General features: G+C 49.4%; 3 protein-coding genes across 10 annotated transcripts in view; 1 reads left to right on the top strand and 2 right to left on the bottom strand.

The window, feature by feature from the left end:
- Nucleotides 1-135: 135 nt before the first annotated feature.
- Nucleotides 136-18,083, bottom strand: Elovl1 (ELOVL fatty acid elongase 1). Of its 4 annotated transcripts, XM_076564914.1 has the most exons (9): nt 16,570-18,083; nt 4,464-5,260; nt 2,151-2,210; nt 1,793-1,983; nt 1,566-1,646; nt 1,415-1,471; nt 1,221-1,326; nt 1,001-1,137; nt 136-850 (listed from the first exon to the last, which is right to left on the bottom strand). In XM_076564914.1, exons 3-9 carry the CDS (start codon nt 2,194-2,196, stop codon nt 629-631), a joined length of 840 nt encoding a protein of 279 aa, XP_076421029.1. In that variant the 5' UTR covers nt 2,197-2,210; nt 4,464-5,260; nt 16,570-18,083; the 3' UTR covers nt 136-628. The 4 variants fall into 4 exon arrangements, with proteins under 4 accessions (XP_076421029.1, XP_006994144.1, XP_076421031.1 ...); XM_006994082.4 differs by lacking the exon at nt 16,570-18,083 and having other exon boundaries at nt 4,464-6,380; XM_076564916.1 differs by lacking the exons at nt 4,464-5,260; nt 16,570-18,083 and adding an exon at nt 2,860-2,937.
- On the bottom strand, nt 17,885-24,099 carry Med8 (mediator complex subunit 8). Of its 4 annotated transcripts, none has more exons than XM_076564917.1 (7): nt 23,970-24,099; nt 22,308-22,426; nt 21,493-21,637; nt 20,763-20,903; nt 20,509-20,590; nt 19,761-20,000; nt 17,885-18,949 (listed from the first exon to the last, which is right to left on the bottom strand). In XM_076564917.1, the coding sequence occupies exons 1-7, from the start codon at nt 23,973-23,975 to the stop codon at nt 18,885-18,887; spliced, it is 798 nt and encodes a 265-aa protein (XP_076421032.1). In that variant the 5' UTR covers nt 23,976-24,099; the 3' UTR covers nt 17,885-18,884. The 4 variants fall into 4 exon arrangements, with proteins under 4 accessions (XP_076421032.1, XP_006994141.3, XP_076421033.1 ...); XM_006994079.4 differs by having other exon boundaries at nt 19,752-20,000; nt 23,970-24,098; XM_076564918.1 differs by having other exon boundaries at nt 19,752-20,000; nt 23,110-23,976.
- Nucleotides 24,050-25,340, top strand: part of Szt2 (SZT2 subunit of KICSTOR complex) — a 46,626-nt gene continuing 45,335 nt past the window's right edge. For both annotated transcript variants that reach the window (XM_015987600.3, XM_042271746.2), the window contains exon 1: nt 24,050-24,192. In XM_015987600.3, the coding sequence (XP_015843086.3) occupies nt 24,166-24,192 (27 nt within the window). In that variant the 5' untranslated portion in view covers nt 24,050-24,165. The remainder of the gene's footprint in view (nt 24,193-25,340) is intronic.

Below are 25,340 nucleotides of genomic sequence, written 5' to 3'. Positions count from 1 at the left end.
ACCAGGTCTAGGCTAACATTGAACTTGTGAGCTTCCTGCTTCAGCAGCCTTCCTCAGTAGCTAGAATTAGTGCCTGCACCCTCCCTTCTGTAAGCTGTGTGCCCCCCCTCCATTTACACATACACACAATCTCAGTGGTTTCCTCTGTCACTTTAATTAAGACACAAACGAGTACACAGCCTGTATTGCCAGGCCTGCTGCCCATCCTGACCTTTGGCCCAGAAGCTCATGCTTCAGTGTGGAGTGAGAAAGGGAGCCTGAGTCCATTGTGACAGATTATTGCTGACCTCTTCAGTGTGAGGAGAAAGGCCACAAGACCCTGGTGGGGGCCAGCCCTGAGTGTTCCTCTCCCAAGTTTAAGGCAGGGAGGGGGGAAGTAAGTGTCCAGCCCTTTCAGCCTCCAGTTCTGGTGGCAGACAGCAGTGAGGCCACATCCCTGGAGCTGGCTGGGAGAAGGGATGGGAACAGTGGTCCCTGTAGACCAGCTGTGGGGAGGGGAGAACCAGTCCTCCTCTTCAGTCCTGACCACATGAGCCCTGGTCATAGGTGTAGGTGGAGAGGACACTGTGGATGCTGCCCAAGGTGCAGTCCTGAGGCACTTAGGTGGGCAATATCTAGGCCATGCTTCTCAGTTGGCCTTGACCTTGGTGATAGCTGGAGTTCCATTTTGCTGAACTGTACGGGGCAGCCGCTTTCCCTTAGTGTAAGAGTGATACCAGAAATTGGAGAAGAGCACGAAGAAGATGGTGCCATACATCCAGATGAGGTGGATAATGAGAGGGTACTGGTAGTTGCAGCTGGGCATGAAGTAGTACTGGCTGATGTGCAGGGAGACGAGGACAAACTGGATCTGGATAGAGCAAGACAAGGGTCAGAGAGGGTGGGAGGGAGGAGAAGAGACACAGAAAAGCTTTCGGGGAGGATGGTGTGAGGATGGCTGGATAAAGAATTGAACGGAGGAATATTGGGGGGTTGGTTTTAGGCCCACCAGGCCCCTCACCAGCTGAATGGCTGTCATATGTTTTTTCCACCAAAGGTAGGGCTGAGCCACAGGGCCAAGGGCAGACAATCCGTAGTACAGGTACATGACAACATGTACAGAGGAATTTATCATGGCATGGAAAGAGCCCATTCCTCCTAAGATGGAAAGAAAACGGGGTCAGGAGATGGGCCTCCACTCCCAGTGGCCACCCGCCTCTCCAGTGGCCTTGACTGCTCACCTGGAGCAATCTTTATCCCCCACCACCAGCTCCAGGGGAGCACGGAGTGATGGAAGACATGTAGGAAGGTCACCTGCCCATCTTTCTTGCGGAGAATAAATATCACCTGAGAGAAGAGAGGAGGGAAGGTTGAGGGCCTGCCAGTCCAGTGCCTGCCTTTCTACCCCCAAGTTGTAGGGTCTCCAAGTACTCACTGTGTCCATCAGCTCAATAACCTTGGAGAGCATGAAGAGCCAGGCCACTCGAACCATCTGTAAGAAGTTAGGTCGCTCTTAATACCCACACACAGGTCTCTGGCTGCTCCCTTATCTAGGTTGCTTAGGATTTACCTAAGGCTCTACTTACCCGAAGTGCCTCGGGGCTATTGGAAAAGTCTACAGGGTCACAGCGCCAGGTGTAGGTACTGAGCCAACCAGACATTAGGAACTAAGAAAAAGTATGGATTAGACCAAAGTTCCCCTCCCCCAGCAACCCCTCCCGCTTCCTTAATGAACCTCTAGACATGCCATGCACTGGCCCATGCCCTACCCCTTACCCTGAAGACAAACTACAGCCTAGGCATTCCAGCCTACCTCATAGACAATGTAGAGGGAGAGTATCACCAGTGCAAAATTGTAGACAATCATGAAGCCACGAAGTTGGAAGGGCTTCCGATTAGCCATGATTCGAGGCCCAAGTGAGAGGACGAAGTACACATAGGTCAGAAGGATGGATGTTATTAGCAAGGGGGACCCCATTAGAGGGTAGTTCTGCATCCGGGGATCTGTAAAAAGGTCAAAGGGGTTAGGGTCACAGGGTTCAATATGCCTTTCTAGGTCTAGTCATGAGATCAGGTCACAAAAGGGTGAAGTAGTTCATAAGGACTTCATTAAGACATAGCCCTGGGGTCCCGGGGAAGGTGGGCAGGCATGGCTATGGACAGCAGCTTACCTGCACGCTTCATCAATTCCTGATACAAGTTCACGACAGCCTCCATCCTGGCTAAGGACTCTGAGGAGGGATGGAGAGTGGGCATCAGATAGGGATCGCTGCATGCCCGCATCCCACACTTGGCCCACAGAGACAAGACACAGAATCAAACAGCTGATGCCCACTGCTGCCAGGGTAGGACTGCCAATGGAGCTCTGTGGCAGAGCCCTTTCCTAGCATGCACGAGGCCGGTGGGGACATCCTGGGAGTAAAGAAGGCAGTCTGGACGGAGCATCCTGCTGCCTGGAGAGAGCCGTCCCACCCTTCCTCCTCTCTGCTCCTGAATGCGCCTTCCTGGCCTCCCTCCCTTCCTCTCCGAGAGAACTCTGAATTCCGGGTGGGTCTCCTTCTGGATCCTTTATCCTCACAGCACAGCTCATCTTCCCAGTGAACCTCTTCACCCTTCCTGGGAAGCAGTCTCATCTCCCCATGAGAGGTCACTCGTCTCTCCAGCAATTCTCCCTCAGCCTCTCCTCTCTTCCTCCCCGCTTCTCCCAAGTAAACTCCTTCTGGTTCTTCCAAGACTCCCATCTCCCCTCTGTCCCCTGCCAGGACTCCCACCTCCATGGGCTTTTCTTTTCTGTCCCAGTACCTGAACAGACCTGGGGTTCCACTTCTCCCTTGCTAAGCGCAAGTCTCCCCAGCGTCCCTCTGCCTTCCGTGCTCTCACCTCCAGTCTCTCTCCTCCCCTCTTCTCACCGGCAAGCTCTCCTCTCTCTCTTCACTCCGGGAGCCTGGCTCTTGGAGACTCCTGCCCTGGCGGCTCCACCTGTCTGACTAGATCTTGCAGCAGCCCCGCCCTCTGCCCGCCCCCGCTACATTGGGCATGGGGTGGAGGGTGGGTCCAGGCCACAGGTCAATGCCTAGAGGAGCAGGACCCACTGGAATTGAGAAAGCCAAGTAAGGACCCAGACTGGCCACCTTAGACCAGCCAGATAAGCTAATGTTGTAGGTACTCCAGAAACTTGTAGCTAGGACTCTGGCCAGAGGAATTACTAAAAATCCACACCCAGCATTCTCTCCCAAACCAGCCATGAATTCTCAGTTTGTCCTACTTCAGAATGGGCATCACCCTTCCCTTCCAGGGAGGGGTAAGGACACCAGTGGTATGTGAGGAGGTGGGAGAGTGGGGGAGGTCTCAGGAATCTTCCCCTCCTCTGGGAGGGATCCTCATGGCCTCAAAGCTGGCAGGAATGTCAGAGGAAGGCTTAGAGTGGTACAAAAACTTAGCCTAGACGCAGGAAAGCCTAGGGCTCTGTCCCAGAGGCATCAGGCAATTGCCCAACCGCCTAAGTGCTCCAGGTGCCCTCCATCATGCCTTTCTCAGGGCTCCAACGCTCCTATTCACATCTGCACCCTCACACTTCTACACACTTGCCTCACACCGTTCTCAACCACCCCGACACAGACACTACACCGAGGGCTGGCTAGCACACCTCCATACGGAGCCCATGCGTCTCTTGCTGACCACACCACCAAAACAGGCCTCCCCACTGGACTATGACATGCCGGGCTCCTAAATCTCACACCTGGCAGGGACTGAATTAATCCACAGTGGCACTCACACTTCCCCAGGCATGGACACATGGAGAGGAACATGGAGGGAACATTGCCTCACTCACAGTCCCTCCTTCACACAGGGCTCCTGGGGAGCGACACTGGTCATTTCTTCACACATAGTCACACTTGTTGGTGGCTTATGTTGGAGTAGGGCCTAGCACTTAGGCATGTGCTCTCACACACAGTTCCTCTCTGACACACGTGAGCTTGCCAGCTTTGCCTTATCTTCCTCAACCACCTCCTCCAATTCACTCCCCCCTCATCACCACATACACCGTAGCACACAGGAACCCTGGAGGGCAGGAGGGAGTCAGACTTCTGGGAAGGATCTCTCCCTAAGCTTGAGGGAAGCCCGGGTGTGCTCCCCGCAGTGGGACACGGGCAGGGGCAGTTCCTTTAAGATGGATGGGAATGAAAAAGGGCACCGCAAAGGGAAGGAGAGGAAGGGAGAGGAGGGGGCCGAGTGGGCAAGGCCAGGAGGTGCTGGAAAAGAACTAGGTGAGAGCGAATGGGGGTCAGGGGCCAAGGTGTCGGGGGGAGGGAGCATGCTGGGCTGGCCCAGCCCCAGTAGCTGGGACCTCCCACCCACTCGCCCCAAGAACAGCCTCGCCCACAGCCTGGGCAGGGCAGGGCGGGCAGGGCAGGGCAGGGCTGGCCCAGCCAGCCAGGCAGGGGGCGCTGGCACGTGGGGGGCCATGGAAGGTCCACACTCACCAGTGGGAGCCAGGCGGGCAGCAGTAGAGGGTTCGGAGGGATCAGGGCCGGAGAGAGGTCCCCAGGGCCGCCTGCCGGCCACTTCCTCATCTGCTGGGCCGACTTTCTGTCACCAGAGGGGGAGGGGGCGGGCCGGGCGGGGGGCGCCTGCTGATTGGGCGGCTGGCCGAGGCAGGAGGGGCCGTCCAGCACCCGCCTGGCCGCCAGGGCGGGAGTAGGGGCGGGTCGCCAGATCCCCGGGCAGGAAGCACACCCAGCCCTAGCTCTCCACCCCTTCCTTCGCATCTCTCAGCCTGCCCCGCTGATGACTGTGGCTTGGCTTGCACCCAGCTCCTTCTTGACGTCCAGCCTGCATGGTCTCATTCGCGGTCCTCTGTCCAGTCCAGCACGAGGACCCACTCATCGGCTGTCTGCCACAGGCGCGGCTTAAGACTTCGGGGAAATTCTAGGGTTCAACCATTCCCTCAAGACTTATCCAGCAGGGGCAGAGGAGGGCCAGCTGTGCCTGCTAAGGGCTGATTGGGGTGGCGGGAGGCCTTAGCGGAAAGCAGCAGCTTGCCACCACCATGCCTCTCAGAGCCTATAAACTTAGATGAGTCCTAGCTTAAGGAGCCACGGAAAGGATTTCCTGGAATGGAGATGGGAGAATACAAGTGGCCCCAGGCAAAAACTGTGAATCACTGTCTAAACTAGCCTTCAAGGTAGTGGATGGGGGTGGAGGTGGGGGGGAAGGCAAGGGAAATTGGCTGTGGTTCAATGTAGTAGATCTCCGAGGCGAAATGAGGCTGACTTTTATTCTAAAAGCAGAAGAAAACAAGATTTTTGAGGCGGCTCATCTCATTCATTAGACATTTACTGGCCATCTACAGTGTGCAAAACCACATTAAGCGCCGGTTCTGGCACTTAAATGATTTTACAGTCCAGGTGCAAGGTACCAGAGAGAGATCAGGTGAGAGAAAACTTGGACCTGAAGAGGAAACTGATGGGACTGGGAAAGACAGACAGGGGATTTCTAGTTAGCTGTCAATTTAACACTACCTGCCCCCCGCCCACCCCCCACATACACACCAGGTAGTCCAAACTATTAGACCAGGTTTCGGTGACATGAAATCTCTATCTCTTGCCTATAATGATCCAATACAGCCTGGACAACTGGATGCTGCATATATGTAGCGAGTTGGGGAATTCAGAAAAAGCAGTGGCTGAGAGGGATAATACAATGATAACTGGTGGATGTAGCTACCTAGGCAGGGTCATCTTAGAGCTTGGTAAGAGGTGAAAGCCAGGGTACAGTTTTGAGTATACCTTAGATTACCTGCTAGTCCCCACTCTTGACAAGAAACAGCAAAGAATTTACTTCCAAACCCAGGCCCCTTAGCACCGTACCCTAACCCCTAATCTCCCTGGCCTCCTCATTCTGAAGCCACAGCCTGTACTTCAACCATCAAACAATGTCTGCATCTTCCCAATGAACATCCATGATGGATACTTACCCCAAACCTCCCAGTAGAGCATTCAGAATGATGCTTTGCATGGATGTTTAGGAAAGACGTGTTAAATGAATGTTCACAAATTCACATACAAACAAACATATATTGATCTATGGGACTGCCTCCAACTCTCAAGCCTCCGCTTGGCTCAGCACAAGATACAGTCAGCTCTCCAGGCAGCAAATCACTCCTGCCTCTGGCTTACTATCATGCGATTTTCTGCACCTCTCCCAACTCCAAGCTCCTTTCAGCAGGGGAAGCTCATATTTTAGTCATCTCTCTCTCTCTCTCCATAATTGGGCCCATTGCCTGTCATATAGTTGCCCCTATACAAAACCTGTTGATGAAATGGGAGAATGAATAGGACAATGGAAGGAAAGAGGGAGAATCAAGCAATCCAGAGTCAAATGGGAGAACACTAAGAATTCCCATCTTTATATTTCCTTCGAGAGCAGTATTTATTGAGCTAACCAATACTTACTGAAGTCCTAATGTCTTTCGTGTGTACTCGAACAGCTCTGAGGCCACATCTAACTCTGAAGTTCTGAGTTTAAATGTCTTAGTTTATATGTGTGTGATCGTGTATATATTGTAGAACCTCCTAAAAATGAGAACAAATAGTGCCTAGCTGATAGAACACTGTGAAGGCTGAAGGAGATCATCCATGTAGAGTGCTTAGCATTCTCTGTCTCACCATTAACAGACAAGGTAAGAAGCAGTCCAACACAGCAACAAAGTACATGTCTGCATAGGAATTAACTCCTTTAACACATCTTTCCTAAACAATGTGCAAATACATAAACTTCCTGAAAGTTCTACTAAGACATTTGGGACAACACAGCCATTATGAAAGCACACTGGAAAGATGACGACACTCTTCCAAGGTCAAACGAACAGGAAACTTTAAATATGCCTCTATTCATTTGGGCCACATTGCTAAATGACTATGGCAAGGTCTTGATAAATGCCGGCGGACTACATGGATGAACAAATGACTCAGTTCTTAACCTGGTCCTGACAGAAAGCATCTTCCAATATCTGATATAGCCCAAGTCTACCAAATGGCATCTCCTTGGCCAATGGATTCCTGCAAAGCCTCTGGCCTAGGAGAGCAGACATACATATAAATGAACAACACATAGTAGCATATGAATCTCCCCAAAGAGAGACCCAGCGGTGTGTGGAAGTTCTGGGGAGTGGGGAACTTAATCAAAGGTGGGGGTGAGTCCTTAAAGGCTTCTCAGGAATGACACCTGAGTTGAGCACTAGGGAATACTTTCTAGCAGTCAGTGAGAGCCTTTGAGACACAGAGAAGCACATAATGGCCTAGAAGCAAAACATGTGGCAGGTACTGGAAACCCTTAAGTAGTTTGGTATTGCTCCAGCTCAGAGAGCCATCCAAGCCTCCCTAACCGGCCCCCCCCCCCCCCCCCCGCCGCCGCCGCCGCCGCCGCCGCCGCCGCCGCCGCCGCCGCCGCCGCCGCCGTGTGTGTGTGTGTGTGTGTGTGTGTGTGTGTGTGTGTGTGTGTGTGTGTGTACACATTTTGAGACAATCTCACTATGCAGCCTAGGCTCTCAAACACCAGGTCCTTCTGTCTCAGTCTCCTCAGTGCTAGGATTACAGGCATGTGCAGCCATACCCAGCCTCTGTTTATAATTTTTGGCCCCCAACTGCACAAAGGAATCACCTGGGGGAGCTTTCGGAATCAGTGCCTGCCTCTCGCTTCTAAACTGGTACTAATGATTGTTTTTAAAAGGAAAGGGCTGGAATTTGTTTATAGGTTGTATGGAAAGAGACAATAGGACCCACCAGGAAAACACACACACACACACACACACACACACACACACAGAGAGAGAGAGAGAGAGAGATTGGCTTTTAGCTAAGAAAAACACCTCACAGGCTGAAATGAAGTCTGTCAGAAGGTTGGGATGGAATGGAGGGAGTTTCATGAAGGGAACTGTTTTCCCTTCAGCAGAACGTGAGGCAGTCGATGAGCATGAGTGGTGGTAAGATTAGAGGTTTTAGGAAATGCTAAGAGTCTGGTAACACGGATGGCAGGCACTGGGCAGGCTTCCTGGGCACAGATGATGACCCCACCCACTGGAGACCATGCACAGTGGTGTTCTTCATCAGAGATTCAGGGTTAGGGTTTTATTTTGTTTCTTTTATAAAGGTGTGTGTGTGTGTCTGTGTGTAGGGTAATACCACCAATCTTTTCTACTGGTGCTATGAATCAAACTCAAGTCCTGTTTGAGTGGCACTTTACCAACTGAGGCGTCTTCCCAGTGCTGCCCCACTACCCTTTCAAGGCAGGAGCTTACTTTCTAGCTCAGGCTAGCCTGCGATTCTCTATTTTCCTGCCTCAGCTTCCTGAGGCTCCCAGTGAATTTAGGAGATTAGGAGAGTGGTGTAAATGGGACAGTTTGGGATCCACACTGAAGCTACATGGAAGGCCTTGGGGGTGAGGGGAAAGGAAAGCAAACCAGAGCAGGCTGACGGGCTGGAGGAACAGAACCCACAAGATAGATAAGAATGAGGTCCCAGTATGATGGGCAAGACTGCAGTCTAACAGCGACAATCCCTTCTCCTAAAAGGAGCCCTCCGTCCCCCGGGGAAGTGAAATGGCAGCTTCTCTCTCTTGGGCCGCCCTGACAGGCTCACTCCTTACTCACTATCCTCTTTCCCTAAAGCAGGGGTTCTCAATCTATGGGTCATGACCCCTTGGGGGAGTCTCATATCAGATTTACATTATGATTCATAACAGTAGCAAGATTACAGTTATGAGGTAGCAATGAAATAATTTTTTGGTTGGGGGGTCACCACAGCATGAGGAACTATATTACAGGGTCGCAGCGTTAGGAAGGTTGAGAACCACGGCACTAAAGGAAAAAAACCAATGATGTTTCCCCTATGGTTCAGCCTGAAAACCACCACCTGTATACATTCTACCAACTCTAGGACATGATTGAAGCTGTCTGGGCACAAAAATAAAACACAAGAAGGATCGGAGAAGCAGGAATGGCAGTGCCGAGTGGGCAGAGGTCTACCACACGTTTATGAGTGTATCAGTGGAGGAAGGCTGTGGGACTCAGGGTCTCTAAGGCAGCCCCTTGAGAACTGCAGCAAGCTCCTACCTACCCCATCTCGTGAAAGACAAAGGGCATGTCTTAATACAACACCAGCCAGAGAAGCAGAGAGGGGGTTACACCTGTGAGGACCTGGGGAGCAAAGATATGGGTGAAGGGTGTTCCAGTTAATCATGCTGCAGGCCTCCTGGACCCCCGCCAGATTTCTGGTTCCTTCTTGAGGCTAGAACCATGGCTAAGGTGGCTAGGACTAGAAAGCCATCTAGATGGCAAAAGGGAGAAACTGTATGCAAATACTCATTTTCATCTATATCCGAAAGTGTGCTTGAGGCCCTAAATGATCAGTGATGAGGTCTGACCTCTAGGTGGGCAGCCAGTGCCAGGCACTATGGGTATCAATCAATGTGTATGGAACTGAAGAGACTGGGGAGGGGAAGAACACGGAGGAGGAAGGAGAGGCTCTTCATTAGGAAGCAAACCAGAGCAGGATATCAGGATGGAAGGGAAAGACTTAGTAAGATTTGTGAGAAGGATTCAGAATGGCAAAGAGAAATTTCCTTTTTATTCAGTGCTACTCTGGACAGCCCAAGGCCAGGTACTTTCCCTGTGCTCTTATGGTAGCATCCTGTAATGTTAGCACTGTCATCCGCCCTTTGATGGAAATGGGGAATTAGAGAGGTTGAAGACATAGCTCAAGGTTGTATAGTGAGCAAAGCTGAGGAAAGCAGACAAAGGACTGGACCCAGGAAAGAATAGGACAGGCATAGGGGGCTGCAAGGGACACTGTCTAAAAGATGTGGTGAACAGCTGGGCGGTGTGGCAGCGGCGGCGCCCGCCTTTAATCCCAGCCCTCGGGAGGCAGAGGCAGGCGGATCTCTGAGTTCGAGGCCAGCCTGGTCTATAGAGCAAGTTCCAGGACAGCCAGAGCTGCACAGAGAAACCCTGTCTCAAACAAACAAACAAACAAACAAACAAAAAGATATGGTGAGGAAAAGATCTTCATATGACATAGGTTAACAAGGAGGTTGGCCTGAAGTCATGAAGTGTTTGGGATTTAAAAAAATAAAATGACGAGTTGCTTGAGTAGAGATGCCCTTGAAGATTTCTAGTAGAAGGCAGACACCTAGTACTCTGATGGACAAACCTGCCCCAGTAAGTGCATTATCAAAAAGAAAGCAGAGAGGAATGAGACCAAATGGGGACCCATTCAGAGGCACAGATGTGGCACGTGTCTGACCCACAACAGTGGTGGAGAGAACAGAGAGAACCTGGGCCTGATGCAAGCCCTACAAGTGGAGTGGATGGAGCATGAATGCAGTTTGGGACTTTCCAAGGCTGAGGTGAGACGACACACATCCCAGGCAATCTGAAGCCCGGTGCTGTGAATTCAGAGGCCCAAGGATCTTTTTATAAGCAGACACTGGCAGCTCTAGTTTGGGGCTGTCCCTGCTTTCACTTCTCTCAAGGCATTCCTCACCTCCTCTGTCTATGTCTTTCCTGACATACCCCTAAATCCAAGCTCCTAATAGCATTTAATCCGGCAAACCCAGGGTTTTCCCATGAGAGGAATCCTAATGAAGCAGAATGGAGAGATGCCGAGGCAGAGAACGAACTTGGAGACCCTAAGCCCATCTAAAAACCACACACAGCCCTAGTACAGGTGGGTCTCCTTTCTTTTTGTGGTTTTGTGTGTACACATGTGTATGCACAGATGTGGGTGCATAGTCCTATGGGTGCATGTGTAGAGGCAAGAGGTCAATGTCTGGTGTCTTCTGCTGTGGCTCTCTCTTTTTTTTTTTTTTTAATTTTTTGACTCTGTGTGTGTGTGTGCAAGCGTGCGTGCGTGCGTGCGTGTGTGTATGTGTGTGTGTGTGTGTGTGTGTGTTGCCTACACACATGCATGTGCACCACGTGCAGATCCCTGGAACTAGAGTTACAGACAGTTGTGAGATGCAGTGTGGGTACCAGGAATCCAACCCAGGCCCTCTGCAAAAGCAGCAAGTGCTCTTAACCATGGAGCCAAGTCTCTAGCCCTCTACCTTACTTTTGGAGAAGGGTATCGCACTGAACTGTAGCTCACTGAATGACTAAGTTGGCTGACTAGCAAGCTCTAGGGGCCTTCCCATGCCCACCTCACAAGATTGCTATTAGCCGTGGCTACGGGTGCTGGAAATCCAAACTCCCATCCTCCTGTTCGCACAGCCAGCACTCTGCCCACTCTGTCCACTGAGCTTTGCCCCCAACCACCCTCCTCTAAGTTAAAATAGCTTAATGCAATGTTGTAACCAAAACCGTCTAATTAGGTAAAACTGACTTCTTAGGAAAGAGAAGAATAGCATTTGAGGGCTATTTGCCTTAAGGACCTTGTATGCACTTGTAAGAAGCTTGGATTGCATCCTGTTGAAAACTATAGCTACTTAAAGTGTTATGTTTAAATATGCTTGGCTGAAAGTATCCTTTGAAATAAGTTCCTTTTTACAGAGGTGGCAACTGAGGTTCTTCAAAGTGAAATAACTTGTCTAAGATTATACAAGGGGCAAGTGTCTAGGCCAGGATTTGAATTAAGAAGAATAAATTGCAATATAATAAAAATTGCTCTAATGGAATTGTGGAGAGGTTGCTGAAGGATGGTCAAATGTTCAGAGGGGCCGCACTGCCAACTTTCAGGCCTGGTGACACTTGTACAAGGAATTGTTCGAGTGAGTGGAGGCAGGAAGGAGGGGGATGTTCTGAATGGGCAGAGCATCTTAAGCCATGGGTCAGCACCCACCCCAATGTCCTGATGGCTACAGCCGAGAGCATTTATAGCAGGTGATGAGAATGGGAGAGGCTGCCATGAACCAGTATCTGAGGAACAGTGGCCAGTGTGAAGGGAGGGACAAGCACGGGACTGTGGAGCTCTTGCTCTGATACACAGTAATTCAGTTCAGCCCAACCTGTGCTTTGGAAGCACAGACAATTGAAGCAGGGGGTAATCTCAGCTGTATGGAGAAGAGTCTGAGTGGTGAAGAGCCCCCTTTAGGGGCAGAAGACTGAAACTGAGTTGTTAGCTGGTTGGGACAGGGACAAGACATCACTAGAAACAATGAAAAAGAACATCTTAGGTGAGGGAGCTTGTTCGATGATACAATTTAAGACCAAACTGGGGCCTAAGAGAAGAGCATAAGCTAAGTGGGAAGAAATAAATCACAAAACTAGATACAGAATTGATTCACAGTATCAGGCAACCCAGTGTAAAAATGTGCCATTGCTAGCTCTGGAGTTGCTAAGGAGACCCTGGGAATGAAGCTTACACAAAGGGCGTCTCTGAGGGCAGCTCTCAGGCATAAGTGCAGGAGTGGCAGGGGGAAGAGTTTATGGCCTCCTAGAGGGATTGGTCAGTCATTTATTCAAGTAACTTCAGGGAGAAATTTCTAGCTAGGAATAGCTAAGATGTATCAAGGTTCTCCTATCATCAGGCATTGTTTGAAACAACCCTCTAGAATATCTACAGGAATAAGGAAATAGAGCACAAATATTTTGATGTCCCAGCACTATATAACTAGTAAGCAGCTAGGCTAGGATTTAAATCCAAGCAACATGACACTACAAATATATTCAAATGCACAAATATATATATTTGTAGTTCTTATTTGTTTGTTTGTTTAAGACAGTCTTGCTGTGTAGCCCTGGCTGGTCTAGAACTTACAGCAATCCTCCTGCCTCTGTCTCCTGAGTGCTATACTTATTGGCATGCACCACCATGCACTCCAAAGTTATTACATATTACCACTCCCAAACCAAATCATAATAGAAATAATAGCAACACTTCTGTAGGTAGTGTTTATGATGGGCCACATGCTATGGGACACCAGAAATACATTATCTTCTCAAAGACCATATAGTTCTCAGGTGGAAAAACTGTGACTCAAACTCTGACAGTTCGGGGTGCTTGAACTTGAAGGGCAATAAATTACAGCAGGAGCTAGAAGACAAGGTACAAGGTACAGATGTGAAGCATCAAAGTGGAGGGAACTGACCTCTCTTGGTGGGAGTGGACTGAATTGTGGACAGGCTGAGATGCTGGAAGGCCTCACAGAGAGATGACATGAGAGCCCAGTCTTAAAACTTGATTGGAGTTTGGTGATTAGGAGGCTGAGGCAGGAGGATTGCCAAGAGTTCTAGGCCATCCTAGGCTAGATGAGATGCTGCTTAATCCCTTCCCCCACAAAAAAATATGGTTTACTATTTATCAGACAGGATAATAAAGCAAGGTAGTAGGGGGAAAAGGAGGCTGGAAAGAACTGATCACACTAGACCATTTGTATGGCTTTTGGAATTGAGTAGGTAGCAAATCAACAAGATGAGCCAGAAAGCAGGCAACAAGGTCAAAGAGATTTCCTTGCCTTTCCACAAAATGGGAGCCATTTTTAAATAGCCCAGGAAGTCTGGTTTCCTTGAAATCTATTTCCTCCTAATAATGACTGCCTGGCTGGGCCTGTTAGTACAGGTTGTTAATCCCAGCTGTTTGGGAGGTTGAAGCAGGAGGATCCCAAGTTCAAGGCCAGCCTGGGCAACTTAGTGAAACCCTGTCCCAAAATCTCAGACAGACAGACAGACAGACAGACAGACAGACAGACACACACACACACACACACACACACACACACACACACACACACACACACACACTGGATTTGCATTTCATTTTAAATTACCCTTAAGAAAAATGAAAATCCCAGGATGGTTTTGCCCTATGGCTTTTAAGCCTGGAACACTGCCCCTACCAACTTGCTAGATGTGTGAACCTCAGTTTGAGAAATATAGGGAGTGAACTGTCAAAAAGATTTTAAGCAAGGGAGTAATAGGATCAGTTCTGCAGTCTGGAAAAATCTGGCAGCTTTTAGGTAGAGAAGCTGGAGTTTCCAGATGTGGAGATAGGGAGACTGAATAATATCTTCATCGAGTGGCTCAGAGACTCAACTGAGTGCAGATGGGTTAGGGGCTGGGGAGACAGACAGAGCTTGGCATTGGACTGCTCATAGGGGAGGTAGCTGAGAACATGTGGGAGAAATAGTTTAGGGTGCTCCCATGTCCCTGACTTAGGTAATACCCAAGAAAACCAGAAAAAAACAAGCATGCAGAGAGAAAGATGACTGGATTTGGACACCTGGAGCCTATGGTAACTGTGGGTCAAATGGAACAGAGACATCTAAATAGCAACCTGCAATTCAGCAGAGATTTGAACTGAAAATTAAACTTGTTTAAGTTGTGCACAAAAGAATGGTGGTCATGTGGAAGGCAGCTAGCTTAAGAAAGGGGTTAAGACCAAGCTGAGAATAACATCAATCAAGGAGGCAGAGGGGCAGAAGTCAGGAGCTGCTGAGAACTATCCAGCGAGGTGGGAGAGCAAGGAGAGGTGTGGCAGAAGCCAGTGAGGGAAAGAGACTTAAAGGAAATGGTCAGCGTTGCTGAGTGCTACAGAGTGGTTAAGTACCGTAAGAACAGAGCCAGAGAAAGGGCATAAGAGCCAAGAAATATTTCTACTAAGGAAGACTCTTCAAACATCATTAACCAGGCCGTGAAAACAGTTGTACTCCAGAGAAATTAGCATAAAGAATAAAAGATGGTCTCCATGTAGGGTGTGAGCAAAACACAGCAATCCAAAGGGCCACACATTAGGAACTAGTGTGAACAGGAGGCAGTGGAGAGGCAGGAGTAGAAAGGGACCCACTCAGGCTGCTTTGTATTTGGTTCAGGAGGAGGTTACTGCCATATGGGGAGGTGGCTGGGAACGTGTAAGAAAATGGTTTAGGGTGCTCCCATATTCCTGGCTTAGATTATTTCCAGGAAAACTAAAAAACAGGTATGAAGGGAAGGATGACTGAGTCTTGACATCCAAAGCCTGTGGTAACTATGGGCCAAATAGACAGGGATATCAAAATTACACAAAGTATAATTTTCTGGACTGAAAAACTTTTTCTATACCTTTATCTTGTCCAGAGGAGACAGACGTTTGAGAGTGGGAGGTTAACTTCAACTCCACAGCCACCGCACCACCTCTTGTTTTGTTTGTTTGTAGACAAGGTCTCGCTATGTAGCTCTGGATATCCTAGAACTCACTCTGTAGACCAGGCTGGCCTCAAACTCAGAGATCCGCCTGCCTCTGCCTACCGGGTGCTGGGATTATTAAAAGCATGCGTCACCACACTGGCTACCTCACCCTCTTTGACCCATATTCATGAGAAAGGCAGCAAAGCTAGAAAACAGTACCAGGGGCATGGTCTAGAGCAGCAGTTCTTAACTTATGGGTCAATACCTCTTTGGGGGTCAAACGATCCTTTCATGGGGGCCACCTAAGACCATTAGAAAACACAGATATTTACATGGTTCTTAATAGTAGCAAAATTACAGTTATGAAGTAGCAACAAAAATAATTTTATGGTTGGAAGTCACCACCACATGAGGAACTGTATTAAAGGGTCAGAGCATTAGGAAGGTTGAGAATCATTGTTCTAGATTGAAGGTTCATGACAGAGAATGTTAGGAGCTGTTAGGGGTTTTCAGAATTTGGGAAATCTGCCATATTCAAGCAATAGAGCTATGAAGTAAGGAAAATAAAAAGAAAGCCCACACAAGTCGCCTTGGGAGTCAATGTCAGACTGCCAGGCTAGAAAGGTCACTGGGGTCATTCAGGTGAGTTAAGGGAGGCCCAAGAAACTCAACAGCCTTGGTCTATGCCATGTTTAGGAAGTGGAAGTGTCCAAGCAGTGGTTCACATTCTCAGGGTATGTGACTCTTAACAAGAGACCACATTAGAGGAACCCAGGCTCTGCCTCCGTGACACATGGGATCCAGGATCAAGAGAGGCAGATTGTTAAAGAAAGAAGTTTGTCCTGTGGATCAGACACGTGTTGATGTCCATGTGACATGAGGAGCACTGTGGCCTGCCAGGCAAGTCACTCCCTGTCCCTATCATTTTCTAAGCGCTAGCCCCTGCGCATTCCAGACTTGGAAGATAGAATCACATCAAACCTCTACAAGTTGGTGCTTAACGCTCAGGGCAGACCAGAAAAGGAGCACAAATCCTGGTCATACTACTGGCCGGTGACAAGCCACAGAAGGCTGTGCTGCCCCTCCAGTCTGGAGCACACAGGAACAAATGTCTAACCCTTAGTAGTTCCACTGGACATCAGTCGGGGCTGAGCAGGGTGGGCGTTTGGAAGGCTTCAGCCTCTGTCCAGCCTAGTGCTGGGATCAGCGCACACGGCTCCTGTGTCCACAGGACACAGAGAATACATTGTCCATAAGGAGGATTATTCTGTACAAGAACCTCAGACAAAGGGAGAGGCTGTTTCCAGCTGCTTGGGGGAGGTGTGGAGGGGGTGGAGAAGGGCTCGACCTCACATTGGGCATTCTTGCCGAGTTCAGCTCCTTCCCTTCAGCAGCAGGGTAAAAGGTGGGCAACCACATCCTCTCTAGCCTGTACCTAGCTAGTGCTGGCAATCCACAGGGCTACAACGACCATTTGGCTACAACTGACCTACCTTAGCCATTGTCCCCCAAAGGCACAGTTGAGTGTGGTGAGCCAGCTAAGTAGGACAGCAGTTCACACTGGAAGAAGAGAAGGAACAGGTGACCAAGGCAATCAGCAATGGCTGAATCCCAGCCTCAGGGCAGAACCAGAGAGAGGTCTTAGGCAACCCTGTTGGGCTTGACGTTGATTCCATAAGCTCCCACCTTCAGTGGGATGAACCGCTGTGGGAAGACTTCAAGTGTCACACCGCTGCTGCTTTCTCTATCCCAGAACCCGGGAGACAATGCAGCAGACCTCTGTCCACCTGATCCCCTTGTGCAAGGGCCCCAAATGCAGCAGAAAGGACAATCCCCAAGCAGAAAATGATCAGAAACCGGAATGGTGAAGTAGTGCCGTCACCTACAAACCCCAAATCTAAGGAGTAAACAGTTGTCTTTTTCACAGGCAACTCCACACACATTGCTCCTGAAAGATCAAGCAGTAGGGGTCCAGACATCCTTGCTATCGTGGGGTGAACTGGTATATGAGCCCCGGAGAGGGAGATCAGCAGATGTGTATGCTGAGATGTCTGGCGCTCTGGAGGGAGGAGGTGCTAGAAATGACAGCATGTGCTACCCGAGCAACTAACAGAGGTGTGGGTGCCTTCACCACTCAAGTGTTTGCTTAAGGGCCTGAGATGCAGGTGAGGGCCTGAATGCTCCTCCTGCAGCAGGAAGATATTCCTGTTCTTGGAGGACAAGGAAGCCATTTCAATAGCGTGGTGGCAGTGAAGTCAGTCCATCTGGGACAGCGAAGACTTGGGGTTGGTTACAGGTGGAGTAAAGGACAGCAATCACCGAAAGATACTCTGAGAGTCCGCAAAAGTCCAGCTAGAGCTCTAGTCAATACCCAAGTTAGCGTTGACATTTAGTGGGAAGGGAGGAGATGAGAAGATAAACAACACCTGGATGGGCTAAAGGGCCAGCCCTTTTAAGTGGGGGAAAGGTTTGCCATTGCCTCAGAGCAGATGACAGGACTCCCCTGGTGCAGTGTGTTGTGGTCAATTAGCTTGTCAACAACACTCGCGGCTCCACAGACCAGCAACAGAGGACCACTTTTCCAGGCCTTTGCTGCCCCAGCCTGGTAGAATGCTGTTTAACAAGGACCAAAGACCAAAGCACTAGTGTGTGACAGAAGAGAACTCACATAGTGTAGCCGGAAGGAAGTCTTCGGGTTTTTAAATAAAGGAAAAATTAAAGATAAGGAAATACTTTAAGGAGAACAAATTAAAATTGCCTGGTACACTGTTCATAAATTTCAATCAGACAACCCTGAGCCAGTGAACATCAATTTAAATAACTTTATTGAACAAAGAAACCCTTTGGCCCACTTCTGCTGACTCAATCCCTGCCCTTGCCCACAAAAGAACGCTGAGAAAGGCAACATGGCTGCCTGTCCACAAATTCAGTTCTTCAACTCTACGAAAGCAGGAAAGGAGAATGGGGCTGTTGCCCTTCCCACTTTCAATCTGGATCTTACCTGAGCCACATTGTTTAGTGAGATGGAGGAGGGCAGAAACAGGGAGTAATTACTGTGAGGACAAATAAGGCCCGTGAGTGACAACGTGAAGCCTAACTCCTCTCCAAGGAGGAAGACGTACTTTATCTGTGCTATTGCCTGGCAGGGCCTATCCTAAGAAACCTCCCACCAGCTGCTCCCTAGACATCTTCCTAACAGTAGGGTAAAGATGGGTACTGTTACCTATTTCCCAGGTAAAAGCTGAACTGCTTTCATCAGACCTGTAGGTGGACAGTGTCCCAGCCTAGAAACCTCTTCGCCTGTAGCTTGGATGGAGCCAGCAAGATGGAACCTGGGCAGAAGAGCCTACAGAAACAATACACTGCCAAGACATACAGGCTGCCATGGTTCCTGGATTACTTGATCCCGTATCCATTAGCTCACCACTGTCATGGAGCTTTACCAATCACAGTAAGTTCTGGGTGCCGGACAGCGAATAGCAGGGTGGAAAAGTAAGAAACTATCATTTATTCAAGACCCAGTATTTCATATACCATGCTAAGTGTTTTACATTCGTTTTCTCATTTTAATCCTCACAACAACCTTATGAGGTAGGTATTATCACCATTTACAAATAAGAACCCAGGCTCAGAAAAATGAGGTCACTTTCCCAAGGTCGCACAGGTATTCACAGCGGAGCTGAGATTTGTCTGTTGCTGAAAGCCTGTGTTCTTTTCATTGTCCCCATCTATGTAAGCCTTGAGCAAAAGATACTTTCATTGCCCAACTCAGCACAGGTCACCTGAGAGCGGAGGCTGCTGTCCACACTCACCGCTGGTAGGGATGCATTGAAGCTGACTTGATGTTGGTTTTTATTCCACTTGGCATTTTCCCTAAAAGTAACACAAAGAAAGGCATCTGATCAATTTTCACAATAAATGAGAAATGCAGCTCTCAGATTCCTGTCATCTCCTGGCCCTCAGAACCTCTGTGGCTTCTGACCCTGGTAGCAGAGGTCACAGGTGCGCTGCTGCCTCCCTCGGCTCCCTCACGGAAGGTATCTAGGAGGAAAGGGTGTTCTGGAAAGAGAAGAGGGGTCTGAACAGTCCCCGCAATGGACTTCTGCTCATCTACCTCTGGAAGACAGGCATGTGGCCTATGTGGCCCTGTTTAGTGTCACAGGTAAAGAGTAGTGTGTTCTCTGTTGTTTTATTTGTCCTTTTCCCTGGACAGCCTGAAGAGATACCCGTGCAGCTGCCCCTGTGAACGCCTCCAGACTGCTCTCACAGGAAGTAAAAATGAGCCTGAGAGAGGGCAGGAAGCCAAGACTAAGGGACAGGGTGAGAGGAAAGAATCCAGGCAGACCCAAAAAACTACCAGCTTGTTGATTATCTACCGAATGGTCTTGATTATCTACCAAATGGTCTTGATCAAGGTCCACTCACTTATTTCTCTACCTAAGAGACACACAGAACCATCCAGAATAATAGGACAGTGGAGACAAAAGTCTGAGACGAATGTAAAAGGTAACAACAGCTCCTGCTAGTCAAGGGCCTTCTTCTCTGGTACCTGTTGCGGGGCTTCTGACTGTCTTTTGAGTGACCATGCAAAGGAGGAAAATCTCCAGGTCTGGGGTTGATGGGGGCTTAATCTAGCTCATTCTCACACTCCTGCAGTCAGTCCATGTCACCCTACCTGGCTGACCTGCTTGAGCCATCTGGACTCCACTGAGCATTGTCTGCGGCTGGTTTGGAGCACCTGCCATCTGAACTTGCTGTAATCCTGAGGTTCCTGCAAGGATTGTACCAGCTCCTGGCTGGCCAGGTTGGCCAGGACCACTGCTACCTGAAGGTCTCCAATTAGACAGCCCCTTCCCAAAGGCAACGGCTGCCACTAAAGCATTAGTGTCTGCAGGGTTGAAAGTCTGCTTGTTTGACCGGAGACCTGGAAAAAAGAAAAAAAAAGCAAGAACACTGAAGTGTGTGTTCAGTTCTAGACTGAACCCAGCAGTTGGAGGCCAGTGATGACCACCAGGCTTACAGTTCTGACTGCAGAAACATCTAGAACCTCTCCAGCCCCATCAAAGAGCTCGAAGTCCCCAAACCTGTCTTTAGTTTTCACTTTGTCCATTTCCTGCATCTGCTTTCAGGCTAGTCTTAAACACAGAGCACTAACAGGATACAGACCTTTCCTTGCCAGTTCACACTTCTCTAAAACCACACTGACTTATTTTGTGTGTGGTGGTCAGAGGACAACTTTTGGTTCTTCCCTCCACCACAGAGGTCACAGGGATCAAACTTAGGTCAGGCCTGGCAGCAGGTGCCTTTGCCCACGGAGCCATCTTGGCAGCCCCAGCAGCTCATTCTGAGGGCCTCCCTTCACTATCAGGCAGACTGCCATCCCGCTCTGGCCATCTCGTACAGCTCTCCTGTTGCCAACCTCCCCTCCTTACCTCCACTCTCTGACTCGCGTTCCTCTTTGCTGATTTTCTCCAAAAGGTTTGAGCACATTTTATTCAAGCTCTGGATCTGCTTCTGTAACACACATGAATCGATGTAGTGATTAGCAATGACTCTCGCGAAGCATCTTTCTTATGCTCTTCCAGAGGCAGCCCAGCTTAACCAACCCCCACTACACAGGCTTGGTAAAGTCTTGCTTCTTATGAAGGGATGGGGATGGGGCAGCAGGGCAGTGACTCAGTCCAACCTGAGCTGCATCAGCACCAATTCTGGCAGCATCTGTTGTCAGCTGCTTCTCTTGCTCTTCAACTTCAGGGTCAGGCTTGGTTCTCAAATGGTCAGGGACAACCTCATGGCTGAAAACAGGCACTCGTCCTTCAGTCTGACGCTGCAACACAGAGTGTATTGATCCTATTGTGCGATCCAAGTAAGTAGATTCTAACCCAGTTTCCTTTCCACAGGCAACTGCATTTTCAGAGACAACACAACCCGAGGGACAAACGTAGCTCTCTGTGGCACTGTCTTTTCACACACACTCCATCAGAACTAGGGCAAATTAAATTCCACCCTCCACAGCCACATTGTAATTTTCTTTTTGTTGTTGTTTCTGTTTTGTTTGGGATTTTTTTTTTCCTCACCCCCACCCCATTCTGAGGACCAAACCAGGACTTTGCTCTACCACTGAGCTAAGTTCCCAACCCCACATTCTAAAGACTGATCAGAAAAAGTCACAGGCAGGCAGAACTGACTTTTTTTGGGGGGTGGGGGCGGGGGAGAAAGGTCATGGACTTGGTGATATGGGCCTTGGTTATCACAGCATTATTTAAGTGTGACTCCAGCCTCCAGAAGGATGAAAAAGCAAGTCTTCCAGATGGCAGCCCTTACTTTTCATTGCTATACAGAGGATCCAATCAACAACTGTGCTCTAGACTTTCATTTAAGGACTTGATTTCCCAAGTTCAATCCTTTCTTCTTACCATGAGGTCTTCATCTCGATCTGGGGACAGCACCAGGGGGATGATGACCTGGTTACGGAACAGTGGTGTCTTCTCATGCTTTAAGACCTTGTTCAGAGTGTTCAACTGTCCAGACAGCAGTGCAAAGCTGTCCAGGACAGAAGGCCTGGGGGTGGTAAGAAGTCATCAGAACTATTTTTCCCTTTAAGTAATCTCTGTAAGTTCCCAATGCTGGAACACCCAGACTCACCCCCAGAAGACTCACAGCCCTATGGCTAGCCTAGGCAAGAACCAAATTTGCTAGCAGAGAGGATGGAGTTGGGAAAGAGGAACACACTTTCAATTTCTGACACAGACATAGAAAAAAAAGCAACTCATTGCTTGAATGGGATTGGGAGTAGTGGAAAACAGAGACTGTGGTTATACTATGGTAATCTTAAAGTGGACAAAAGCCTCCTTTCTAGTCTAGTAACAGAATCCATCATTCCAGAGTAGGTTGTATCTTAGGTTGAGCCCCATCTGTGGAAGGAGATCCAGTATGAATGTAGCTGTAATTGTCCTCCACTGGGGGAATACCTCCTCACCAAAGAAGTCAAGCGTAAGAATTAAAACCTAGAAACCACCACGGTTGGGAAACTGGGTACCTCTCTACTTCCTTGCCATGGAGGCCTTAAGCCAAACTATACTTGTCAGTGTTGGGCAACCTAGTTCTTTCCAAACCAAAAAGGATATTTGCAAACTGATAAATAGTTACATCACTGGAGATGTCCTGTCAGCCAGGGGGCTTGGCCCCACCACCCATGGATCCCTTTCCAGCTTGTCCTGGCAATCCTTACCAGGTCAGCCGGTCATACTCGTTTTCCAACTTGTAAATGAAACTCCCCAGCGAATTCTTCAGATCAGCCACTTGATTCAGCAGGGCATCTAATGATGCCTCAAGCTGCTTCTCCTCCCTCTGCATCAGTAGGATGTTTGGTTACTCAGATACAAGTGAGTGTGACACATACGGAAAAGCTCAATTGTTTTCTGTCTTGGTATTTGGGTTACAGACAGCATCAACCCTTAGACCTTTCAACCTGTTCACCTGGCCTAAAGTCCTCCTACCAACTGATTCCTTCTATCATCCTCCTACACCACGGTACTTCAACAGGAACATTGCACCAGACCTAATTCCCTTCTGCTTATGACTTCATGGGTTTTTTTTTTTTTTTTTGTCTTCATAACAAAACTGGCTTAGAGCTGTTATCATTTCTCCTCCCAGCTCAAAAGGTTTGCCTCTCTTAAAAGCCAACCTTCTCTTAGATCTGCAGCAGGGTTAACAAGACCATGCTCAAGTCAGAGCACAGGCTTCTTTCTAAGTCTAGCCCTTTTCTGGAAAATAGACATAGCCTGCCTACCACCCTCCTGCCTGCTGTCATGACTCTGCTTCCCTTGGGCATATGGAGAATCCTTGGATTGTGTCACTCTGTGGGGTTGGTGTTGCCACATTTCTTTCAGAAAGTTCAGTACATTTTAGAGAGGTTTGCCACGATAGCAGGGGTGCTAGCCATGATAGCAGGGGTGCTATCAGCACTTAAGGCCAGAAGGAATTCCTGAAGTTCATTATCTCACGGGTACCTCTGTAGTACGTATACGTACATCATGATCCTCTGCCTTGTGAGCGCAGCTACTGTCAACGACACAGTCTGGAGAATCTCACATTTTGCCTTTATGTGTGAGGCTTTCTCTGAATACAAGCTCTGCGGTCCCCATCCCCAACTGGTCGTTTATCCTTGGCATTTGCTGAGTCAATGTGTACTCATGGATCTCTCTGTGCCAGTATTCCAGTCTCTTTTGTAAGCGCGGGTGACCCATAAACACTCGCTGTAGGACTACCAGGTGCAACAGACTAAATGAGTAATGAATGACAAAGGCGAGGAAACCAACATTGTTTCTGAACGTTAGACAATTCTAAATGCTGAGTCTGCAGAGGGTTTCCGCTTGACCATCTGTGCTCTATTTACTCCACTTCTCCGCCCTTGGCAACTGGGTACAAGCCGGGAAGAATGTTACAAAGTTGATTTGCAAACCCGACACTGACTGATGGGGTTAAATACTAGGTTCCGCCCACACCTCGGATTACAAACAGCTTAGTTTTCGCCCTTGGCAGCCCACAATCCCTCCAGCCTTCTGAAGCCTTGTTATGCCTGTGTCCAAGAGCCTGGATCGAAGCCTGGTGCCAGCCCACTACTTTCTCGAGCCTTCCCAAAGGCCAACTCGATCCTTTCACACGATCAAGCAAGTCGGCCGTGCCTCCCCGCAGGCCTCTGACCCGGTCGCGTTAGCGGGCTCAATCCCCGCGCCTCCCGGACCTGTCCTCGTCTCTTCCCGGTTCGCCGCCTTTCCCCCAAACTGCCGAGGCCTCTGCCTTCTCCTCACATCCCTAGCTTCCCAGAGTCCTCCGCCCGCCCACCCTCCGGCCGGCGGCTAGAGGATGGAAGGCCCAGGCCGCTTCTCACCTGCATTGCCACGGCCCGGCTGGCGCAACCACTTCCTCTTCCGGTTTCTCGCTCTGCCAGCTGTGCTCACCAATCAGAAAGCGCAGAACGCGGCCATCCCCACGACTTCCGGTTCCTGCCGGTGCCGAGCTAGCTGGGTCAGAGGTCAGGAGTGGAGCAGCCTTCCTGGCCCGGGCCGGCGCGGGAGGGCTGTGTGATGGCCTCGGAGCGCCCGGAGCCAGAGGTGAGGGGCGGGCGGGTGCGGGGCCCAGGCCCGAGGGCAGGCGTGTGGCGGCCTCCAGCCTCCGGAGCCTCGAGGAGTCTGTAGCTGGTTTGTTTACTCAGATGCCATCCTGGTCCTCGTCTCCCACCCACAGACCTAGATACAGTGGTGCTGACAAAACTCGTGTTTGGGCTATTAGTTGGCGGTTTTCATCGGGCTACGCCGAAGCTGACCGACGTGGCGGGTTTTTTGCATCTCATCTACTGGAATGTGATCAGTAGCATGAGTTGATTTCGCTTTAGCAGTCCATGCTTTTGGAAAAGCCCTGCAACCGTTCTAGCAGTCTTAACTTCCCAGATCCAGTTTCCTTCTTTATAAAAATGTTTGTTCTGTGGTGTGGCTTGGGGATCAAGTCAGATGAGGACCCCTTCGATGCGAAGAACTCGTGTAGGGAATCTGGCGGTATTTATTCTCGGGTACAGAGCAGAAAACTGAAAAGTCAGAGCAGGTGAGGTGCCTGATCATGCTAAGATACCCGAGGACTGCTCATTCTAGCCGAATGAGAGGATCTGAGAAAGAAACAGAACCTTAGATTTGCCTACAATGGCCGTGGCCGCAGAAGAATACTTAGGAGGGAAGGGCGATGGATGTGTGTAATGATAAAACAGTAATGGCAAACTTGCTGAGTTCTCACTGCTTCCAGCCACCATCCCGAGCACGTTACCGTTACCAGTTCTTTCAGCCCTGTGAGGGAAACACCATTATCACCCCCCTTTTCAGGAAACTGAGGTACAGCTGTTAAAAGAAATACAGTTGCACAGCCAGTATTGGGGCTAGAATTCCCAAATAGGTAGGTGCAGCTCTAGACCTACAAGCTGTCCTCTGACCTGCACATGTACGCTATGACACATCGTGTGCTTGTGTGCGTACACACACAAAGTACTTACACATACGTGTGTGTCTGCGTGGCTGTGATAGGGAAACTACACATAGGAAAACTCAACGAGTAGTGTAGAAACAGAATACCGAGAAGAAAAAGTGATGTTTAGGGATGTTAGGCTCCCGAGGAGAAAAATGAGTAGTGCTCTAGACCCAAAGTTGTGCTGCGTGTTCGGGCGGATGCAGACTGATGCACTCCTTGGCTTTGGGGAGGAAATGAACATTGACTT

Source organism: Peromyscus maniculatus, chromosome 2 (assembly GCF_049852395.1).
Source record: "Peromyscus maniculatus bairdii isolate BWxNUB_F1_BW_parent chromosome 2, HU_Pman_BW_mat_3.1, whole genome shotgun sequence".
Taxonomy (NCBI): domain Eukaryota; kingdom Metazoa; phylum Chordata; class Mammalia; order Rodentia; family Cricetidae; genus Peromyscus; species Peromyscus maniculatus.
This window is presented reverse-complemented; position numbering and strand designations above follow the sequence as displayed.

Bases quoted from the DNA above. Each gene is read 5' to 3' on its own strand.
- Elovl1 (XM_076564914.1), bottom strand. From the start codon at position 2,196: ATGGAGGCTGTCGTGAACTTGTATCAGGAATTGATGAAGCGTGCAG. The intron at 1,472-1,565 runs GTAAGTAGAGCC...AACTTCTTACAG, and splicing joins ATAGCCCCGAGGCACTTCGG to ATGGTTCGAGTGGCCTGGCT. The intron at 851-1,000 runs GTGAGGGGCCTG...TGCTCTATCCAG, and splicing joins ATATGACAGCCATTCAGCTG to ATCCAGTTTGTCCTCGTCTC.
- Med8 (XM_006994079.4), bottom strand. The intron at 20,001-20,508 runs GTAAGGAGGGGA...TCTTTTTTCCAG, and splicing joins ACGCGAGTCAGAGAGTGGAG to GTCTCCGGTCAAACAAGCAG. The intron at 18,950-19,751 runs GTAGGGTGACAT...TGTTACTTTTAG, and splicing joins GGCTCAAGCAGGTCAGCCAG to GGAAAATGCCAAGTGGAATA.